The 19,356-nt window shown below is 48.1% G+C and overlaps 1 protein-coding gene across 1 annotated transcript in view; it reads left to right on the top strand.

Annotated features, from left to right (window-relative positions):
* The window catches only part of scfd2 (sec1 family domain containing 2), a 70,523-nt gene that overhangs the window by 7,640 nt on the left and 43,527 nt on the right, over nucleotides 1-19,356 (top strand). Inside the window, 1 exon segment of the mRNA XM_068592692.1 lies at nucleotides 6,584-6,759. Within this exon segment, the coding sequence (XP_068448793.1) occupies nucleotides 6,584-6,759 (176 nt within the window).

Genomic DNA, 19,356 nt, shown 5'->3' with positions numbered 1-19,356 from the left:
AAGTGGAAGAAAGTGAGAGTGTGAAGAGGCGACTAGGTTCCTCCCTGAAGGGGTGTGTGTGTGTGTGTGTGTGTGTGTTAGCAACGAGGTTGTGTAGATGGTTCTGCGTTAGCTACAAGGTTGTGTAGATGGTTCTGCGTTAGCTACAAGGTTGTGTAGATGGTTCTGCGTTAGCTACAAGGTTGTGTAGATGGTTCTGCGTTAGCTACAAGGTTGTGTAGATGGTTCTGCGTTAGCTACGAGGCGGTGATAGCAGTCTCCATTGTTTAAAAAGCTCTCCCGGTCAGGAGGAACAGCGTGCGTCAGTTAGTTGTTCGGGGTGAACTGTCCCTTTAAGGGGGAAAGCAGACGAGCGGCTCACACACTGAACCTTTATAGCAAACTGGCACCGGACCAGATCCACGAAGCCCCTCTGAGCCTCCCAGCAGAGTTCCCATCCTGCCCACCAGCACCACCGGCGAAGCTCTCAATCCATCATATGAGGCCGGGCTAAACCCCCAGAGCCCCCCCCCGCCCCCCACACACACACACACCATAAAGAAACCCACTTAGCATTAATGCTATCTGCTCTCTCAGTGCCCACTCACTCTCAGGGAGAGAACTGAATTCTCTAAAAAAAAAACACATTATGAACTCTGATGGGTTTATGCAGATCTTTGGAGAAAATATACTACACACACACACACACACACACACACACACACACACTGGACTCCACTTGGCTTCTTTTCATCTCAACGGGATAAGATCATCCAGAGAGAGGCCGAGAAAATAATCCATTTCTCAGAGCCTGAGTGTGACCCGGCAGGTTTCTCACAGCACAATGAGATGATGAAACTCCCTCACAGTGTGTGTGTGTGTGTGTTTGTGTGTGTGTGTGTGTGTGGACATGTATGTGGTTGGGCAGAGTCCATGTTTATCTTGGGTGTTTTTGCTCTTAGCAGGGAATTAGTGAGACAGATTTGGTTTCATCGTCCGCAAAAAGTGTGTTTATATGTTCATATATATTTATATATATATGTGTGTGTGTGTGTGTGTGTGTATTGTGTACACCGATGCTGCAGTGTGCATAAGATGTGTTGACGTGGTCTTTCTTCCTGCGGAGACGAGCCCGACTCGAGGAGACGATCGATTGCGTTCATCGTTCCGCGCCGTGAGATCCGTCAGAGTTTAACTTTGCCAGTTAAAAGAAAGGAGTGTTCATTCATATTTTAAAGCATCTTCTCTGCTTTATTTATTTATGGAGGCAAAAAACATTGTTTTTAAGCACTGATCGGTGTCGGGATTTTGGTCTATTCCTCTTTTTTCAGACGAGAGGGAAGAAAAGATTTATATTACTCCTCTTTATTTCTGCGTCTGTAGATTTAAATTAGATTAAAAAGGAAAGTGATCAGCAATTGTGAAGTATTATGTTACCTGACCTGATAAAGTGATTATAAAAAGCTGTATAAAGTGTAATTATTCTATTAAAGCATCAAGGGTGTTCATGAGAGCTTATAAGTGCAATTATTTATTAACGGTAGAGTCCTGTAAGGTCGAGTCCTGTAAAGTAGGGTCCAGGAAGGTAGGGTCCTGGAAGGTAGGGTCCTGGAAGGTAGGGTCCAGGAAGGTAGGGTCCAGGAAGGTAGGGTCCAGGAAGGTAGGGTCCTGGAAGGTAGGGTCCTGGAAGGAAGGGTACTGGGAGGAAGGGTCCTGGGTCGTAGAAGTAAGGGTCATGGAAGGAAGGGTTCTGGAAAGTAGAGTCCTGGAAGGTAGGGTCCTGGGTCGTAGAAGGAAAGGTCCGGGAAGGAAGGGTCCTGGAAGGTAGGGTCCTGGTAGGTAAGGTCCTGGAAGGAAGGGTCCTGGAAGGAAGGGTCCTGGAAGGAAGGGTCCTAGAAGGAAGGGTCCTAGAAGGAAGGGTCCTGGAAGGAAGGGTCCTGGAAGGAAGGGTCCTGGAAGGAAGGGTCCTAGAAGGTAGGGTCCTGGAAGGAAGGGTCCTGGAATCTAGGGTCCTGGAAGGTAGGGTCCTGAACGCTAGGGTCCTAACAGTAGGGTGCTAGCAGTAGTGTCCTGACAGTGGGGTCCTGACAGTGGGGTCCTGACAGTGGGGTCCTGACAGTAGGGTCCTGACAGTGGGGTCCTGACAGTGGGGTCCTGACAGTGGGGTCCTGACAGTGGGGTCCTGACAGTGGGGTCCTGACAGTAGGGTCCTGACAGTGGGGTCCTGACAGTGGGGTCCTGACAGTAGGATCCTGACAGTGGGGTCCTGACAGTAGGGTCCTGACAGTGGGGTCCTGACAGTAGGGTCCTGACAGTGGGGTCCTGACAGTAGGGTCCTGACAGTGGGGTCCTGACAGTGGGGTCCTGACAGTGGGGTCCTGACAGTGGAGTCCTGACAGTGGGGTCCTGACAGTGGGGTCCTGACAGTGGGGTCCTGACAGTGGGGTCCTGACAGTGGGGTCCTGACAGTGGGGTCCTAAGGGGCCTCGACATGCAGCCGCTAACACAAACTGCCAGGACCTCATGAATAAAAGTGCCCCATCCTCATGTAAATTACCTCTGAGGCCGTCCAGCTGCATCACTTAGCCTCTGAGTAACCCAGAGCACCCAGAATGCAAGTCATCTTCCCGTAACAGGACTAAATCATCGCTGGCCCCCTGCACCTTTTTTTTTCTCGTTCCATTGTGGAGGACTTTGATCGCGGCCCGAGACCTCAGCCGCCACTTCTGCACATCGGGGCCGAGATGTGCTGAAATGGGTCAGCGGCTCAAGCTGTTTACGGCGCGTCTGAAGATCTGTGATTTGTTTTACGGCCGCTCGCTGCGAGTAAGTGCACCGAGAAGAACAATAAAAAGAGGCCGAGGGGTTTCGGGTTGTCTTCAGTTCCCAGAGGAGATAATTGAAAAATAGCTCCGCATTCATGCACGGTATCGACATGGCTGAACTCTACGCAAGAACATACAAACCGGGCTCGCAAGTTATTTGTTAAACCACCGGCCAAAGTGAATTATGAATCAGACTCATATTTCCCTACCGCACACTTTTGGAGCACATCTGTTTTTATTGTTTTGGGGAAAACTGATCCATTGTGTGTCGGGACAAAACATGTTCGTTTGTATTGTGCAATTTAATTTGACGTATTTTGAATCGTGTGAGTTCTTGACCACGTTAATACATTTAAATAACTAGCTTTGTCAAGTAGCCCAAATGTTCATAGCAAATGAAGGACACAAATTATAATACTCGCCTCTGAATATTCTGTATTTGGGGCTTTTATTGTGAAAGTTAAGACTGAAACGAGTGGATCTTGTCTGAGTTGTCGTAATAAAGTAATAAAACTCAACATCTAGCAACCTGAGACCACACCCACCTTTACTGAAAGAGGCCACACCCCTTTATAAAGCCAAGTATATACAAATTGTCCCCCCTTTACTGTCATGCACTAGCTAAACAGACCAAAACCAAGCATTTCTAACATGGACGTCTATGAGGAGTGATTTGCTTTTGGAGCCTCGAGTGGCCATTTGAGGAACTGCAGTTTCTGCCACTTATTGAAGAGCTTCTACTCGACACACAGTTTGAACTTGACGGTGTCTTTCTTTACAGATTTACCTGGAGAACACCGGACGGTCCAGCGTTTAAATCCCCGCTGAGCAGTTTCTTCCTACACGCTCCGTCTTATTTACTCAAGCCTTCATTTCCAAGTCCCTTCTCCTCCCGAAGAAACGTTTATTTTGCTCATCTGGCAACAAGATGCCGGAGGAATGGCGAAGTTTAGTGACATAGATAAGACGATAAAAAGCTCAGGCCGAGGCTGTTTGATTGTTTAATGGAGAGCAGGCCTTTGTGTGGCTTTCTTCTCTTCAAGTTTTCTATTGTTTGTTTTTATTTTCGAGTCCCCGTGCGATCGAGCCGAGCTGCTGAACAGCGTGCCATTCTGCCTCCGTTGCCTCCTCCGTCGGGTTGAACTGAAGCTTTTTGGACGCGTTTTCCCGGTTCTGCGCTGAATTATTGTTGGCACGTCGAGCTCAGCCAACCTTGGGTTTCCCCTGCCAGGATTTAATGGCTGGATATGCTCACAATGGAGCTTTTCAGGATTTCTCGTTTTTGAATTTTTGAATCGCGTCTGGACTGAAGGTCGTTCCTTCAAAAGAAAACACTTTTAATTTCAGGGAGAAAAGAGAATTCCTCTTTTGTCTCGTGCAGTAAAGAGGCTGCTTTCTACCCGTCAGGTTTATTTATCAGCTGAGTTTTTGTATGATTCTCCCCCCACCCCCAAAAAGATATTTCCCATCATTTTGTCATCCAGTTTAACAAAAGTCAGAGTCAATCTGCTGTTGTGTAGATGTTGCCCGTCTGTTTCTCCTCCAGTCGTGTGTTTGGCCTCGCTAAAGCAAACATTGACCGTGTAGTCCGACAGGAAATACTCCCACATCTGGTGCTGGTTCAGAACATCAACATGAAGAAGTGGGCTTTATGGGGAGTTAATGTGTGCCCCTCTCTCCATCCTCTCTCTCCATCCCCTCTCTCTCCATCCCCTCTCTCCATCCCCTCTCTCTCCATCCCCTCTCTCTCCATCCCCTCTCTCCATCCCCTCTCTCTCCGTCCCCTCTCTCCATCCCCTCTCTCCATCCCCTCTCTCCATCCCCTCTCTCTCCATCCTCTCTCTCCATCCTCTCTCTCCATCCTCTCTCTCCATCCTCTCTCTCCATCCCCTCTCTCCATCCCCTCTCTCCATCCCCTCTCTCCATCCCCTCTCTCTCCATCCTCTCTCTCCATCCCCTCTCTCCATCCCCTCTCTCCATCCCCTCTCTCCATCCCCTCTCTCTCCATCCTCTCTCTCCATCCTCTCTCTCCATCCTCTCTCTCCATCCCCTCTCTCCATCCTCTCTCTCTCCATCCCCTCTCTCCATCCCCTCTCTCTCCATCCTCTCTCTCCATCCCCTCTCTCTCCATCCTCTCTCTCCATCCCCTCTCTCCATCCTCTCTCTCTCCATCCCCTCTCTCCATCCCCTCTCTCTCCATCCTCTCTCTCCATCCTCTCTCTCCATCCCCTCTCTCCATCCCCTCTCTCCATCCCCTCTCTCTCCATCCTCTCTCTCCATCCTCTCTCTCCATCCTCTCTCTCCATCCCCTCTCTCCATCCTCTCTCTCTCCATCCTCTCTCTCCATCCTCTCTCTCCATCCTCTCTCTCCATCCCCTCTCTCCATCCTCTCTCTCTCCATCCCCTCTCTCCATCCCCTCTCTCCATCCTCTCTCTCCATCCCCTCTCTCTCCATCCTCTCTCTCCATCCCCTCTCTCCATCCTCTCTCTCTCCATCCCCTCTCTCCATCCCCTCTCTCTCCATCCTCTCTCTCCATCCTCTCTCTCCATCCTCTCTCTCCATCCTCTCTCTCCATCCCAGCCCCCCAGAGGGTCCTCAACATCCCTGCTGTCTCTACACATTCACATCATCTACAGTCTTTAATCACTCCTCTGTGTTCCTGCAACCTGTAGTCGGTGTTGTTCAGTCTCTCCACCTGAAGCTGCAACACGGAAGTTTCACTTCTTTCGTCCAATTTTTTTATATTTTTCTCCGACACGACATTATGTGAAGAAACTAAATTAGGTTGAAGCGACAAAACTTCTTTGTTGGGTCAAGAAAACACATTGAAGTTGACCTTCAAATGACTCTGAACAGTTGGGTTGAGGCAACTAAACCAAGTCAGGTTGAGGCAACTAAACCACCAACAGTTGTGTCAAAGCAACTAAACCACCAACAGTTGTGTCAAAGCAACTAAACCACCAACAGTTGTGTCAAAGCAACTAAACCACCAACAGTTGTGTCAAAGCAACTAAACCACCAACAGTTGTGTCAAAGCAACTAAACCACCAACAGTTATATTGAAGCAACTAAACCACCAACAGTTGTGTTGCTGGTTGCTTGTTGACGTGGATGAATTTAATAATGTGTAAAGATCTTTATGGAGTTTTCTTTGGCAATATTGTCATGCTTTAGCAACACGAAAAACAAACAGACAATTCATGACAATTTAACAAACTGCTGTGATACTGAGCTGATATTTGACTTCCTGTCTCACACACACACACACACACACACACACACACACACACACACACTCGTTCTCTCCTGGCTCGTTAGGATAATGTTGTGCTCTGTCGTGGTATCAGTTCTAATCCCAGAGCATCTCAGTTGTTTGTGGGAGAAGGTTGTGTATTTATTCTGTCCCCGTCAGCAGGAACAGTGACGTGTGTGTCCGCTGCAACCTTCTGCTTTATTTGTTTGTAACAGATGGTACAGAGTACAGTTTATACACGGATTATACATCTATATGTACTGTGTGTGTGTGTGTGTGTGTGTGTGTGTGTGTGTGTGTGTGTATATATAAATATGTTTTATAAATATATATATATATATACATACACACACACACCTCACTATACTTCATGCATATTGACTCATGACTCGGTGACTCCTCATCTGTGTCACATGACACTACCATGTGGTCACATGACACTACCATGTGGTCACATGGTAGTGTCATGTGACTCTATCATGTGACTCTATCATGTGACCTCGGTGTCTTCTTCTCTCCTCTCAGGCCGCGTGACCCCCGAGCAGCTGTGCTCCTACGTGCAGCTCTTCCGGGGCAGTTGGGGGGCGCTAGAGAGCCACTGCGGGGTGCTGCAGCTCGGCCTGGCCACGGCCCAGACGCTCCGACACCCGGGCCTGACCCGCTGGGACGCCTGCCTGGCCTCCGAGAGGCTGCTGCTGCAGGTCCGTACCACTCAGCTCACTCACATTGTATTCTCCATGGCCTCGTTTTTCACTGCTTTATATATATATATATATATATATATATATATATATATATATATATATATATATATATATATATATATATATATATAAAAGTTCAGCATTTCTATTTCTTCTGGAAACAGCACAATCATGCCTAGAAGTGGTCTTTTGTGCAGAATAACACAGTTACAAAGCCATAAATCATTTAAAAAAAGACTCCTCCCCCCTCCCTCCTGCTCTGTGCTCAGCAGCTTGCGGTTCAGGTGAAGTTTCACAGTTTTTTGGTCTCAGGCGGCTCCATCTCGGCTCCATCTCGGCTCCATCTCGGCTTCCTCGAAGCCGGTTGGAGGATCTCGTAGAAGCAAAGTTGGTTCAGGAGAAATCCTAAATGAGACGTGTCGTCTTCTTGATGAAATATCACAATTTTGAAGGAAGCGCTTGTCCCACACGGTGCGTTCGATGACCGTGGGAGAGATGAACGTCTGAAGAGGAAGTCGGCCTTTGCGGCTTCTGGCTGTGACAAACGATGTAGTTTTGGTGATCGGTTAAAGAAAACTCTCTTTTCAATCCATTCCAGCAGGTTTTGGTTCACGTAATTAGCGTCCGGTGGTGTTTGTCCCTCCTGGGCTGCCGTAGAAACATGGCGGTGCAACATGGCCGACATAAAGGCCTCATTTTAAGCCCGCGAAGACGCACCGATTCTTAGTTTGTCGTTATTACGCACAGTTATGAACATTACACTCCATTTCTGCTCGTAGGTTAGCGGGCATTCTGCACGCTGGCCCTTTAAGAAGGACAGCAGCACATTCGCTAGCAATTTGTAATTAACTGTAATCGTTCCTTCACATCTGAGCCTTCGGGTAAATATTAGATTCCCGAAGCTCAGCAGGTAAGTGGGCTTGTGGTCCAGAGTGTTGTTGTTTGTGCATATTCCTCTCCTTCATAAGCAGAAACAAGGTCAGTTGTGTTTGGGAGGAAAACATTCGAATCCAGTAAAAACGGAAGATTTTCCATCATGTTGTCGAAGAGGAAGGAGGGGTCTAGTTTACGGAGGCGGATGGATACGTGTGTCCCTCCTCCTCCTCCTCTTCCTCCTCCTCCTCTTACCTTTCGCTATTTTCATAGCTTTGTCTTCCCGGAGCTGTGCAGCAGAGTATTTAGGAACTTATTAAACTAAATCACGGAGAAGAAGTGAAACAAGCTCGCGGCGTCTTTCCCCCCCCTCATCCCCCTCACCTCCTTCACCCCCCCCCCCCCGCCCCCCGCCCCCCCGCCCCCTCTGAAAAACAACCTCATAAACCTGGAGTCCTCGCTGGTTTATTACATGAAGGAGGAAGACTTTCGGGGCTTATAGTCCCAGCATCCTTTTACTTCCTGACTCCCCTTTGACCCCCCCCCCCCCCCCCTCTCCGCTATTATTTATTTATATTTTTTATTTATTCATATCTATTTTTTTTAATATATACAGTTTATATATTTTAATGTATTAATTTATGTATAGTTTTAATATATTTATATATAGTTTTTTAATATATATGTATATATGTTTTTTATTAGATATATAATATGTATATATAATATATAAAACTATTTTAATTGATTTAGTTATACATATGTATTTATTTTTAATGTATTTATTTATTTATTTATAAATGTATATATGAAGAAAAGATATGTTATCCATATATAATATGTATAATATAAAAAAAGACTTAGTGTGTGTTCAAAAACACCTTCTTCTTCTTCTTCTTCTTCTTCTTCTTCTTCTTCTTCTTCTTCTCTCATCAGGTCGAGTGTGTGATTAGAGATTCAGTGTTTGCGATCAAAACGGTTTGAGTTTTACTGAGGTATTAAGGGAAATGAGTTGTGTGTCCTCTGACATGAGTTGTGTGTCCTCTGAAATGAGTTGTGTGTCTTCTGTGCCCCCCCTCGACCTCCACCTTTCTGTTTATTTAATTTCCATGTGAGTTTTCTTTGTTGTTGTTGCTTTGGCTCAACGTGGACTGAAAGAAGTTAATTACTTTACAAAAAAAAAAAAAGGAAAGTGTCTGGTTTTGAGATGCCCTTTTCCAGCCCTCTCCCTCTCTGGCCGGCGGTCGGAGCTCTGTTTGCTCTGCCCGAGTGCACTGGGGGGCTGCTGTGGACGCGACTGGGCGGACTGGGCAGACTGGGGGCTCTGTGGTGCTCAGCGAGGCGGCGGGGCCGATGAGTTCAGGGCCTTTCCTCTCCGAACTGCTGCGCATTAAAACGCTGCGATGCGGCGACTCCGTGACCCAGACTCACGAGGTAATGCTGAAGTAATGAACTGGGCTCTTTGCAGATATTTTTATTCTTTTAAGTCTTCACAATCTGCACACAGCTCAACGCTTTGACTTTTTAAAAGTAGCAGGAGGGTTTTGGAAGCCCAAACTGGGAATCTGGTTGCCCTTTTAGACCTTTACAAGGATTGTTTTACTTATTGTATCAAGCAAAGAACATGCTTTGTAGAGTGTGTTTTTCTCTGGTACTTTATTAAATATTGCAGGTGAACATGTTTTTTACAGAAACACGTTTCTTGTTCCTCCGTTTTTGGTTTTCTGGACCTTTTTGTTCTGGTTCCCACCTCGAAGTACAAACTGTATAGTTCAAACCCTTACCAAGATGCCACATACTAATAAGACACCTTCTTGGAAAGATTAGGACCTACATAATCAAAATCTCCAAAGAAAACCACAATAAAACAAAGCTTTGTCCTGTTGCGACGGACTTTTAGTCAAAAAAACTGTGTCAGTAGACGAAAGGCACAGGAAGCAGAGATGTGAGACAGAGAAAAATAATAATAATCCCGCCAACTTGTGATTTTTTTCAGGTACTAATAGTGACTGAGACGTGTCTGTTAGTGAAATCTGACGTAATGCCGTGTTCATTTTCCACGGTCGATAGCGGAAATTACAGGAACGTGACCGGGTCAGTTTAGGTTAGCTAGTGAGTTAGCTCGTGAGGCTATGTGCTGCTAACTTGGGGGTAACGTAGCCGTGCCCCGTAAGTACTTCAACTTTACGGTTACTCAAATATTTGTACACCACAGACTGTATGTCCAATCAAAAGCGTCGCAGTCCTTTAGCCTCGTAAATGAAGTTAAACAACGACGTGGTCGGGCGCGGTTACTCTTAACCGTCCCTGTTTTTTATATTCGCCTCCTCGCCGACGCGTTCGTACTCGTGTGAGATTTCCCAGATATCTGCTCCGCCGGCTCGGCTCTGCCACCCTGTCTGGCGTGCCACTGTTTTCTCTGGTTTTGCTCGGGGGGGGGTCTGAATGGCTGGTATTGAGCCTCCTGGTCCGGCTCCAGGATGTGGACGTGCTCAGCGCTGGGTGGCTGCAGCCCAGGGCAGAAAAAAACAAAAACGGTCGAGTCAACAGACGCAGTCTTTCACCTCTTCCCAGCAGACACACACACACACACACACACACACAGCCTCCACCAAACCAAACATGTACACAACGACTGAGCTCACGCCTCCCACCGTGGACGCGCTGCAGCTGCCCGTCACCTCCGCAGAGGCCGAGCCTCGTGTTCTGGCAGTCGATCCGTCGCGCGGCGCCAATGACGGCGCTCGCCTCCCTCCTCACCTCCACTCTGCCGGGATTACCAGCCCAACATTCACGGCTCGCCCTGATCTCTGGTTCAGCTCCAACGAGCCGTTTTTAGGGTTCTCACGGTCATGGAAAACCTTTTAAATGGTTATTTCCAGCCCTGGAAAACTTGAAAAAAAAATCCCAAAAGTTTAGTAAAAGTCATGTAAATGTTGTCAAGACTTTCATTTACGCAGTTTGAATACACACACACACACACACACACACACACACACACACACACACACACACACACACACACACACACACATATATATCTCTCTCTTCACTCCTCTGACATCTTTAAATGAAGTCTGACTGTCTTGGAGATGTTTAGCTCCCTTGTCTTGTACGCGCCTGCTGACCCACATACTCCATTATCCGCCCTGGTACAGTGTCAGCTTGTGCTGGGCTTAAAGCCCCTTGACCTTTGACCTATGTCCCCCCCGACCCTTCCTGCAGACACGCTGACCTGTGGATGCTCAGGCCTTCAGTAACCTGACAGTGAAACCATGCCATTGTAAAGCCAGTCCTCACAGAGCTGAGCATGCACTTATACATGTGAGTGTGTGTGTGTGTGACATCTGGATTGTATCATTAGTGCTGGCGACAGAAGCAAAAATGTTGATATTGGTCCCGAGCGACTTTCATGTTATCTGACTGCATGCCGCGGCCAGACAGCCGCTCTAAGCCTGTAATTGTTGTTCCCTCGGGGGATGCAGCTCGTCCCCACATCCCAGACATTCCCCTGGTCCTCCATCTCTGCTGCGTCCCCAACGGGGAGGGGTTTGATGGGGTTTAGGTGGAGGGGGTGTTGCTGCAGGTTGTAACAAAGGGGGTGTGAATGACTCGGGGCATTGACCACGAAGATGAGCAGCCACTAACCTCCAGCTCCCCGCCGTTTAACGGCCTCACATCTGGACTGACCCGGACTGACCGTCTCCCTCATCCATCCACTGTCAGAACCACACACACACACACACACACACACACACACACACACACACAGTAGTGTATCCCGCCGTCTCCCGTCTGGCTTCTGTTGATCTCCTTCCTCCAAACCCAGGACTGGACTCGATATTGGAAACCGTTAAAAACTAAACATTGCCCACCAAAGTTGACAAATAAAATCAAAAAGGGCATCCTCATCCTCGCATTAGATATGTTTTAGTATTTGTTGATTTCACCACGAGCATCTGTGTTGGAGACGACGGCGACGTTGTGCGTCTGTGGGGTTGAAAGGTCGAGCAACCTGTCAACGCAACAAACCAACAAGACGATTGATCCACCGACGGCAACGAGTAACACAACACGGAGCTTTTCAAAGTCATGGGAGGCGGACAGAAAGTTTTACAGCTTCTACAACGTACACAAGTACACATGTATACGTGTGTACACACGCGTGCACAGAACATTTATTTCCATGTGTGTTTTCACATAGAAGGACTTTCTCCTGGCCGGAGCTGCAGAACATTCAACATCACTTCATAATATAAGCTGGTGAAAAAAAAGCTGCAACCTGTGAGAGCCGTGGAGCTTCCTGTCTCGGTGTGTGTGTCTGCATCTCCGCTGTGTGTTCTCCAAACAAAACGCCTCGCAACTTGCATTTCGCAGCGCGACAAGCCGGAGGAAAGTGGGGTTTATCGTCGGAGCGAGTTATTTACCTATCTCTTCCTTCCTGTGTTTAGTTGGAGAGGATTACAGCGGGAGGAGTGGAGTTCACTCCCCAGCGACATCGCTCAGCTCGCTGCCCCGAGACGGCTGTGTTTACGTAGCTCTGCGCCGCTCAGGGCTCTAATGTACTATCTGTTTAATAGCCACGGAGAGGCCTGTTTATAGAGAGGGACCCTCTTTCTTTATAATAGAGGTGATGGGCTGCGAGGCCAGAGGGCAACATCAACTCATCTCACTTCCTGTTATCGTTTCCTCTCAGACGACGGAGGAATAGGTGCTCCGCTCCGCCGCCGCCGCTGCTTCTCCCTAATCGCCCTCGCCGCCTTTAAAAAAAATAAAAAAAAATGGTGGATTGCGAGGCGGCCCCTCGATCACGTCGCCTCGCTTTAAAACCTCCGCTCCCCTCCGGCCCCCCGCGGTAATTTGCATTGCGCTGCATTTTAAACGTTCTCCTAAGCATCTTTTTCTTACTGAATCTATATCTCAGCCCACTGAACTGGATCTTTATAGGAATTGCTTCGGTTTTAATAGCCGCAGAGTTATAAACCGAGGGAGGAAGAAGGAACTCTTTAGGTTTAATGCGCCGAACATTTTCTCTTCCACTTAAAGATCCCCCCCCCCCACTCCTTCCCTCTGCATTCAGTCGCACACATGTGCGTCTGTTGTTCTGGTCTCTATTGTTTACTGCGGCTGGTTAACGGTCGAAGTCGAAACCGATCTCGTCAGGAGGGTTTTTCATGTGGCCCCAAGTTTATTTCCCCCTCAAGAATGTGTTCTGGTGAGGGATTCAAACTGAGTGTTTGTCACAGCCTCGGTTTTCTTTCCAGGCGCCAACCTCCATGGACTCCTTTTGGCTGTATAGAAGTCTATGTTTCATGTGTTAAAGCTGCATTCTCTCTCCTGACCACCAGGGGGCGACTCCTCTGGTTGTATAGAAGTCTATGTTTCATGTGTTAAAGCTGCATTCTCTCTACTGACCACCAGGGGGCGACTCCTCTGGTTGTATAGAAGTCTAAGTTTCATGTGTTAAAGCTGCATTCTCTCTCCTGACCACCAGGGGGCGACTCCTCTGGTTGTATAGAAGTCTATGCTTCATGTGTTGAAGCTGCATTTTCTCTCCTGACCACCAGGGGTCGACTCCTCTGGTTGTATAGAAGTCTATATAAGTGACTCTACTTCTCTCTTGATGTATTCTCTCAGTAAACATGAGTTTATGTCTCAATCTCTAGTTTCAGGTCTTCTTCTATACAGCATGATGTTCATTTAGTACATTATGCTCATTTAGACGCTTTAGGGGGCGGGGCTACGAGAAACAACAGCTGATGATTTGGGAAAGATGGCGGGGGTTGCAAGAGACCCAACAATGCCCCAGTGTCCCCGCTATCTCACATTTTATCTCACATCTTTTACCTTTTCATATCGGGTCGTATCGCTCCCGTTTATTCCCCCGATGTGCTGCGTCTGAGAAACTGCAGCCAGATGTGTTTTTGCGCCGCGTGTGCGTCCATGCGTGCGGCATCCTCTCCTAACGTGCTTACTCTGGGTAACATTGTTGCTCCGCTTCCTGTCGTCACAAACAGGGCGCCCCTCTGTTCCCCTCGCAGAAAAGCTCCACCTCAGGACGGATTAACCGGCGGGGTCATTTGTCGCTACCTGCTGAGCGTCAGATGGGCGGGCGGGGGGGATGGAGAGGAGGTCGCGGCCCACAGGACACGAGTCTTTTGTGTCCTGTGTGTCTGATCTGAAATGGAGACAGAGAAACATTCCAGGACCTTTTTGAGTGTCTTCTTTAGATACTGATTGACCCCCCACCCCAACCCCTGAGGCAGATTACAGATTATTTCTCCCTCCGGTGTGATTGATCAGCTCAGGGTGACGACCTGGACGGCCTTTTTGGTTGCCCCGATCAGACGGTTGCTGTATCCTTATATTTTCTTTCTTTCAGCTCAGGTTATACTCTCAATTTTGCACATCTCTTTCTTTGCAACGAGGCAATCGAAACTTTACAGTCCGTGGATTTTACAAAGACGGCCATTTTGCAACAGGAGGTCTTAAACATCCATTTGAGTAAATATTTAGCATCCAAATCAAATAGTTTGCAGGGTATTCAACCTTTTGTTTTCTTCATAAGGCTTTCTTCTTTCTGGTAGTTCATGAACATGAGATGCCTACGACCCCTCCTCGTCCTCATGGAGGTAGCTTTCTTGCTTCTTCGCGGTACATTTCATACGAGCTTTTCGAACCTTTTCTTGGCCACTTTCCTGCCGCCCTCGCTCTGGAAACAGTGGATCAGGAGTGCCCCCTGCTGCCGAGCGCCACCAAAAACCTGCATCCTGTAAGCGGAGATGGACGGAGGGGGCGGGGGGCAAGAAGGAGTGACCCTTACCCCTCAGGTCGTGCAGCAAAAGGTGGGACAAGGCCTTCTCTTTGCTGTAATTGTCCCCATCTGAACCCTCCAGCCGCTCCGCTCGCTCATGCCCGGCCTGCAGGCCACCGCCGCCCCGGGGATTCATTCGTCACCCAAAGGGAACCGTGGGCCCGGGACCGAGTCACACCGGGTCAATCGTAAGACAGAGACTCCCGCCGACCCCTCCGCTCTGTCATTAATTACCCATAGTCCCCTGGGGGCAGCGCTCCCCTCGTGTAACCACAGCGCCGCTACCCAAAAAAGGAGTGTGTGTGCTCAGGTGGAGGACTCCATTGGTTTCACATGTTCGGGTTCGGGGTCGCCGTCTTCCACCACCTCCCTCCGCACATGTCCGTGTTTACAAGTCGTGACAACAGGAACAGTTTCTGGCTTCTGAGCTTCGCTGGTCCTCCAGAAAAAAAAAGAAGAGTCCCGTCTGCGTGTTTGGGCAACGTCGCCTTCTGCCGTTCGTGGAATCGTCTCGTTTGAGCTCGAAATGAAACTCATCTGTGGAGAACGGACTGCCCTCGTAATGTGATTGAAGTCCATCCATCACCACCACCCCCTCTCCATCCCCCAGGCTGTCTGCTGGGGTCTGGAGGTAGTTAGATGGAGCCCTTGCAGGGATGGCATATTTGTTTTGTAGCCCAACAGGAAGTTAGCATTGGATCTAGTGGGATTATTTCGTTAGATTTCGGGATTTTTGCAGAAAATAAACGTTGAACACCAGGCAATCAAATGTAAATAAGGGGGGTGTTGGTGGGGGGGGGGGTGATTCAGTACAGACGTCCAGCTCTTGTATGAGGATAAAGGTAAATGTTATACCGTTAACTTCCACCTTCTGGTTCGCTTTGTCGGTTCCAACCGGCATCTGCCGGCTTCGAAACAGGAAGTGAGAGATGAAGACGGAAAGCCCGCCTCCTACTTGTTTTGATTGGCCGCCTGGGCCTCATGTGACTTCACATTATAGAGGAACTCCACCAGGTCACATGACTTCACCTTATAGAGGAACTCCACCAGGTCACATGACTTCACCTTATAGAGGAACTCCACCAGGTCACATGACTTCACCTTATAGAGGAACTCCACCAGGTCACATGACTTCACGTCTCCTCCACTAAGCTGAAGGACACTTGTGAGGACACTTTGTCGTCTCTTTTAAAATTGTTTTTTAAGACACGTAAACGCTTCTGAAGTCACCCTGAGGGGCGTTCACTGACCTTTTTTTTTATATCGTAGAGCAAAACTTCAAAAATCTCATTTTTAATTTAGGCGTCCAACCAGAAAAAACATTCAGAAAACACTTTGACTTTGAGACGAGGGATCCAGAAACTCATTTCCTGTGTTTTTAGGACTCATTCCTGCAGCACTTCATTCCATTTAATTAGTTTTTTTGAACGTCTCGTAGCCGTTCTTCCTTCTTCTTCTTCCCTAAAAAAAAAAAACTTTCATCTTTTCTTAATAATATCGACGTTTCTGCATCGATTGGTAGGAACCGTTTCCTCGCTCCATCCCGACCTGAAGCCACGTGCTCGGTCTGGACGACCGTGAACATGTGCGCCTCGAGAAAGTGCTCGTGAAGGGATTCGCCCTCAGAACCGTCGCCAAGACGCCGGATGTGTTCAGCGCCATCATGACCAACGGAGAGCGATCGCGCTCGCGTTCGATGCCGTCTTCAATGAGTTACACGTGACGTGAACACACACACACACACACACACACACACACACACACAGAATGTGTAGCAGTATGGAGAACATGTGGGCTGTTGTGCGATCGTTTTGTGCTGAAAAGTTTCCACGAGGCCGTCACGGCACTTCAAGACAAAAGCTTAAGCTCTTCCAGCTTTTACGCTGCGCTCTATCCAGCAGGAATAACAAGAGAGAGGAAAACCTCACTAATTCCTGAGTTTTCTCCCCCTTTCCTCCCCCTTCCTCCCCCCTCATAGCTTTCATCTGGAGGGAACTCGTGTGGCCCACTTTTCTTCTTCTATTGTTCTAACTCCACTCTGAGACACATGTTTGTACCCGCCGCCGTTCTCATGGAGATGGGAACGAAAGTAACTTAAAACGATCAGCGAACCGCTAATTATGAGGAGGAGAGAGGAGGGGGGGAGGAAGAAGAAGAAGAGGAGGAGGAGGGGAGGGGAGGGAGGAGGAAGAACAACAAGAAGAAGAGGAGGAGGAGGGGAGAGAGGATGAAGAACAAGAAGAGAAGGAGGAGGGGAGGAGGAAGAAGAAGAGGAGGAGGAGGAGGAGGGGAGGGAGGAGGAAGAACAAGAAGAAGAAGAAGGGAGGGAGGAAGGAGAGGAAAATGAGGGTAGGGAGGAGGAGGAAGAAGGAAGAAGAAGAGGAAGAGAGGAGGAAAAAGGAAGAAGAAATAGAACAAGAGGAGGAGGGGGAGGGAAGGAGGAAGAAAAAGAAGGGAGAAGAAGAGGAGAGTAGGGAGGAGGAGGAGGAGGATGAAGAAGGAAGAAAAGGAGGAGGAAGAAGAAAGAGAATAAGAGGAGGAAAAGGAGGGGGAGGGTCTCCCTAACTCCATCTTCTCCACCCTACTTTCTTTCCCTCCTTTTGTTCTGAGCTCTTCATGTTCGCTCTCCTCCTTCTTCAGAATCACAACCGTTTATCTCCGAGTAACTTCACACCTACGAGGGATTTCACGTGTGCAGTCGTGAGCGTTGTGCGTCTCCTCACGGCTGCAGACACTCGGTCCGGGTTCACGGCCTCCCGTGCGCCGCACGCCGTGTGTTCGAGTCCCTTTGATGAATGCATCCCCCCCCCCTCTGGTCGTGCTCTCTCACGAGCCTTTCCACTAATTGATCGGCCGCTCGTCGTGGTCGTTGGGGCGTCGGCTGCAGGGGAAGCGATTGATTGACGGGTTAAGCGGTCGGCGCACATCTGGCTGCGAGGATCACAAGTTCAGACGTCCTCGTGCACGCCGACCTCACCACGACTCCACATCCTGCCCCAAACATAACAGCACGGAGGTGAAACTGCAGAATCACAATTTCTTTATATATTTCTTTTTTGTGCAAGTTTGCAGAAGTTTCAGACGGCTGACTGCGCTCGCACTCTAATGTGAGTCATTTTCTGTGAGTGGACACAAAGTTAAGTCCTAATGTCTTGCAAAATAAAACTATTTTTTCTTTGTTGCACGACTTGCTGATAATGATCACCAGTTCCTTCTTTAGCCTCGCCGTGTTCCCTGTCGGGTAATCCCAGCTAATCCTGATTTTAACCAACACAGAAGCTCAGCAACACATCTGACGTCTACGAAGCATCTTCAGAGGTGCTGACGCGGCGCTGCGGTCGCGTTGGAGGCTGCAGTGTTCGGTGATGTTTTACTGCATTACCTTAGAGAGAAAAAGTCCTTTTCAATGCTCTGTCCACCGACATTAACATCAACGGACTGTTAGAAACTCCGAGTTTAGTGTGTTTGCTCATCGTGGATTTAGAAAAAGCAAAATAAAACATGATATATTCAAATAATTTGACATTTCAAACCCATTTCGATGTCATCAGGCTGACTTTTAGTTCCTTTTTTAAACAATGTTAAGCTGAAGTTTTACTTCCTGCATCGTCGAGTAACATGTGTGTGTGCGGTCACTACAAAATAAAAGCATGAACAAGGTTTTCTAATTTATATTTTGACATAAAGCCTCAAGATTTGACGACATTTTTGAGAAGGTAAAGATTTACTTATTGCTTTATATGACTTTTAAAACTGAGATCGCGATCCATTATGATTGAGTCTCTTTAAAAAAAAATTACAAATTCATTAATTTCAGTTTTGTCCTTATTCAGCCGAAGATACTGTTGAGCCGTCCGGCTGCATCGACTCATCTTCTCCCGGACTGAAGTCGTTTTGTGAGCGTGGGCGACATCAGCAAAGATATGAGAACAAATGTTTTTTTTCAAGCGGGAAAAATAATAAAGATTAAAAAACAAAGGCCCTAAAATGGAGCCCTGGGGGACACCACAGGTCCAGGACGCTGGTGTTGAGGTATGTTTTCAAATGGAAACTAAAAAGCTTCTCCTGTTATATTATGTTATATTATCTGAGCCACCAGATGAAAATCCAACCCAATATTATGTGTGCCAAAGGTCCACTTCAACAAAGATGGTGTTTTGTGAGTATCGGTACGTCGTAAATGTACTTAAATACAACACTTGAGTAAATGTACTCTCATAGTGAGGCTGGTGCATACAGACAATCACCTCTTTAAACAGCGGTGAAGGTGATTCTAAAACATAAATGGGGCAATAGGAGCTAAGTGTTATACTCTGGACACTTGATCTTGGGTGACTTTGTAATTCTCACGGTCTGAGTGGTGTTTGGAGAAGCGGTGCCTCTCGGGCCGGCGCGATGCGTTTAGTCCTTCGTCTTCGCGGCGACGCTCTGCGCAGCGTCAACCGCAGAGACACCGACAGACAGACAAGGCATTGGTGATGTGTTTACCATCTGTCCAGGAAGGACCGACATGACGGGGAGAGGGCGAGGGAGAGAGAGAGAGAGGGAGAGAGAGAGAGACGTTCTTCACGGTGCATGAAAGCAAAGTCTGAGGATTCACCACCAGACGTCCAGCGTTACTTCTGGACCCCCAAAGGTGACCGGCAGATAATCACGTTGGAAATGGCTGCCAACATTTAGAAAACACCCCCGCTGGCTGACAATATAAATATATATAACGCCCAGAAACAACTCCCCCCCCCCCCCCCCCCCCCACCGTGAGAGGAACGTCCTCAAGCTGTTGCCTTCAGTTTGCCGAGGAGGACGCTCGAGTTCACGAGAGGGGAACGCAGTTTGTGACCCGAGAATTCTGGGAAGCGAAGTTGATCCATTAGACCCGGTGGAGGCGAAGTGAGGACTGAAGCCTG

This window comes from Clinocottus analis, unplaced genomic scaffold (assembly GCF_023055335.1).
Source record: "Clinocottus analis isolate CAN_PGR_092001 unplaced genomic scaffold, fCliAna1.0.p SCAF_28, whole genome shotgun sequence".
NCBI classification, from domain to species: Eukaryota; Metazoa; Chordata; class Actinopteri; order Perciformes; family Cottidae; genus Clinocottus; species Clinocottus analis.
This window is presented reverse-complemented; position numbering and strand designations above follow the sequence as displayed.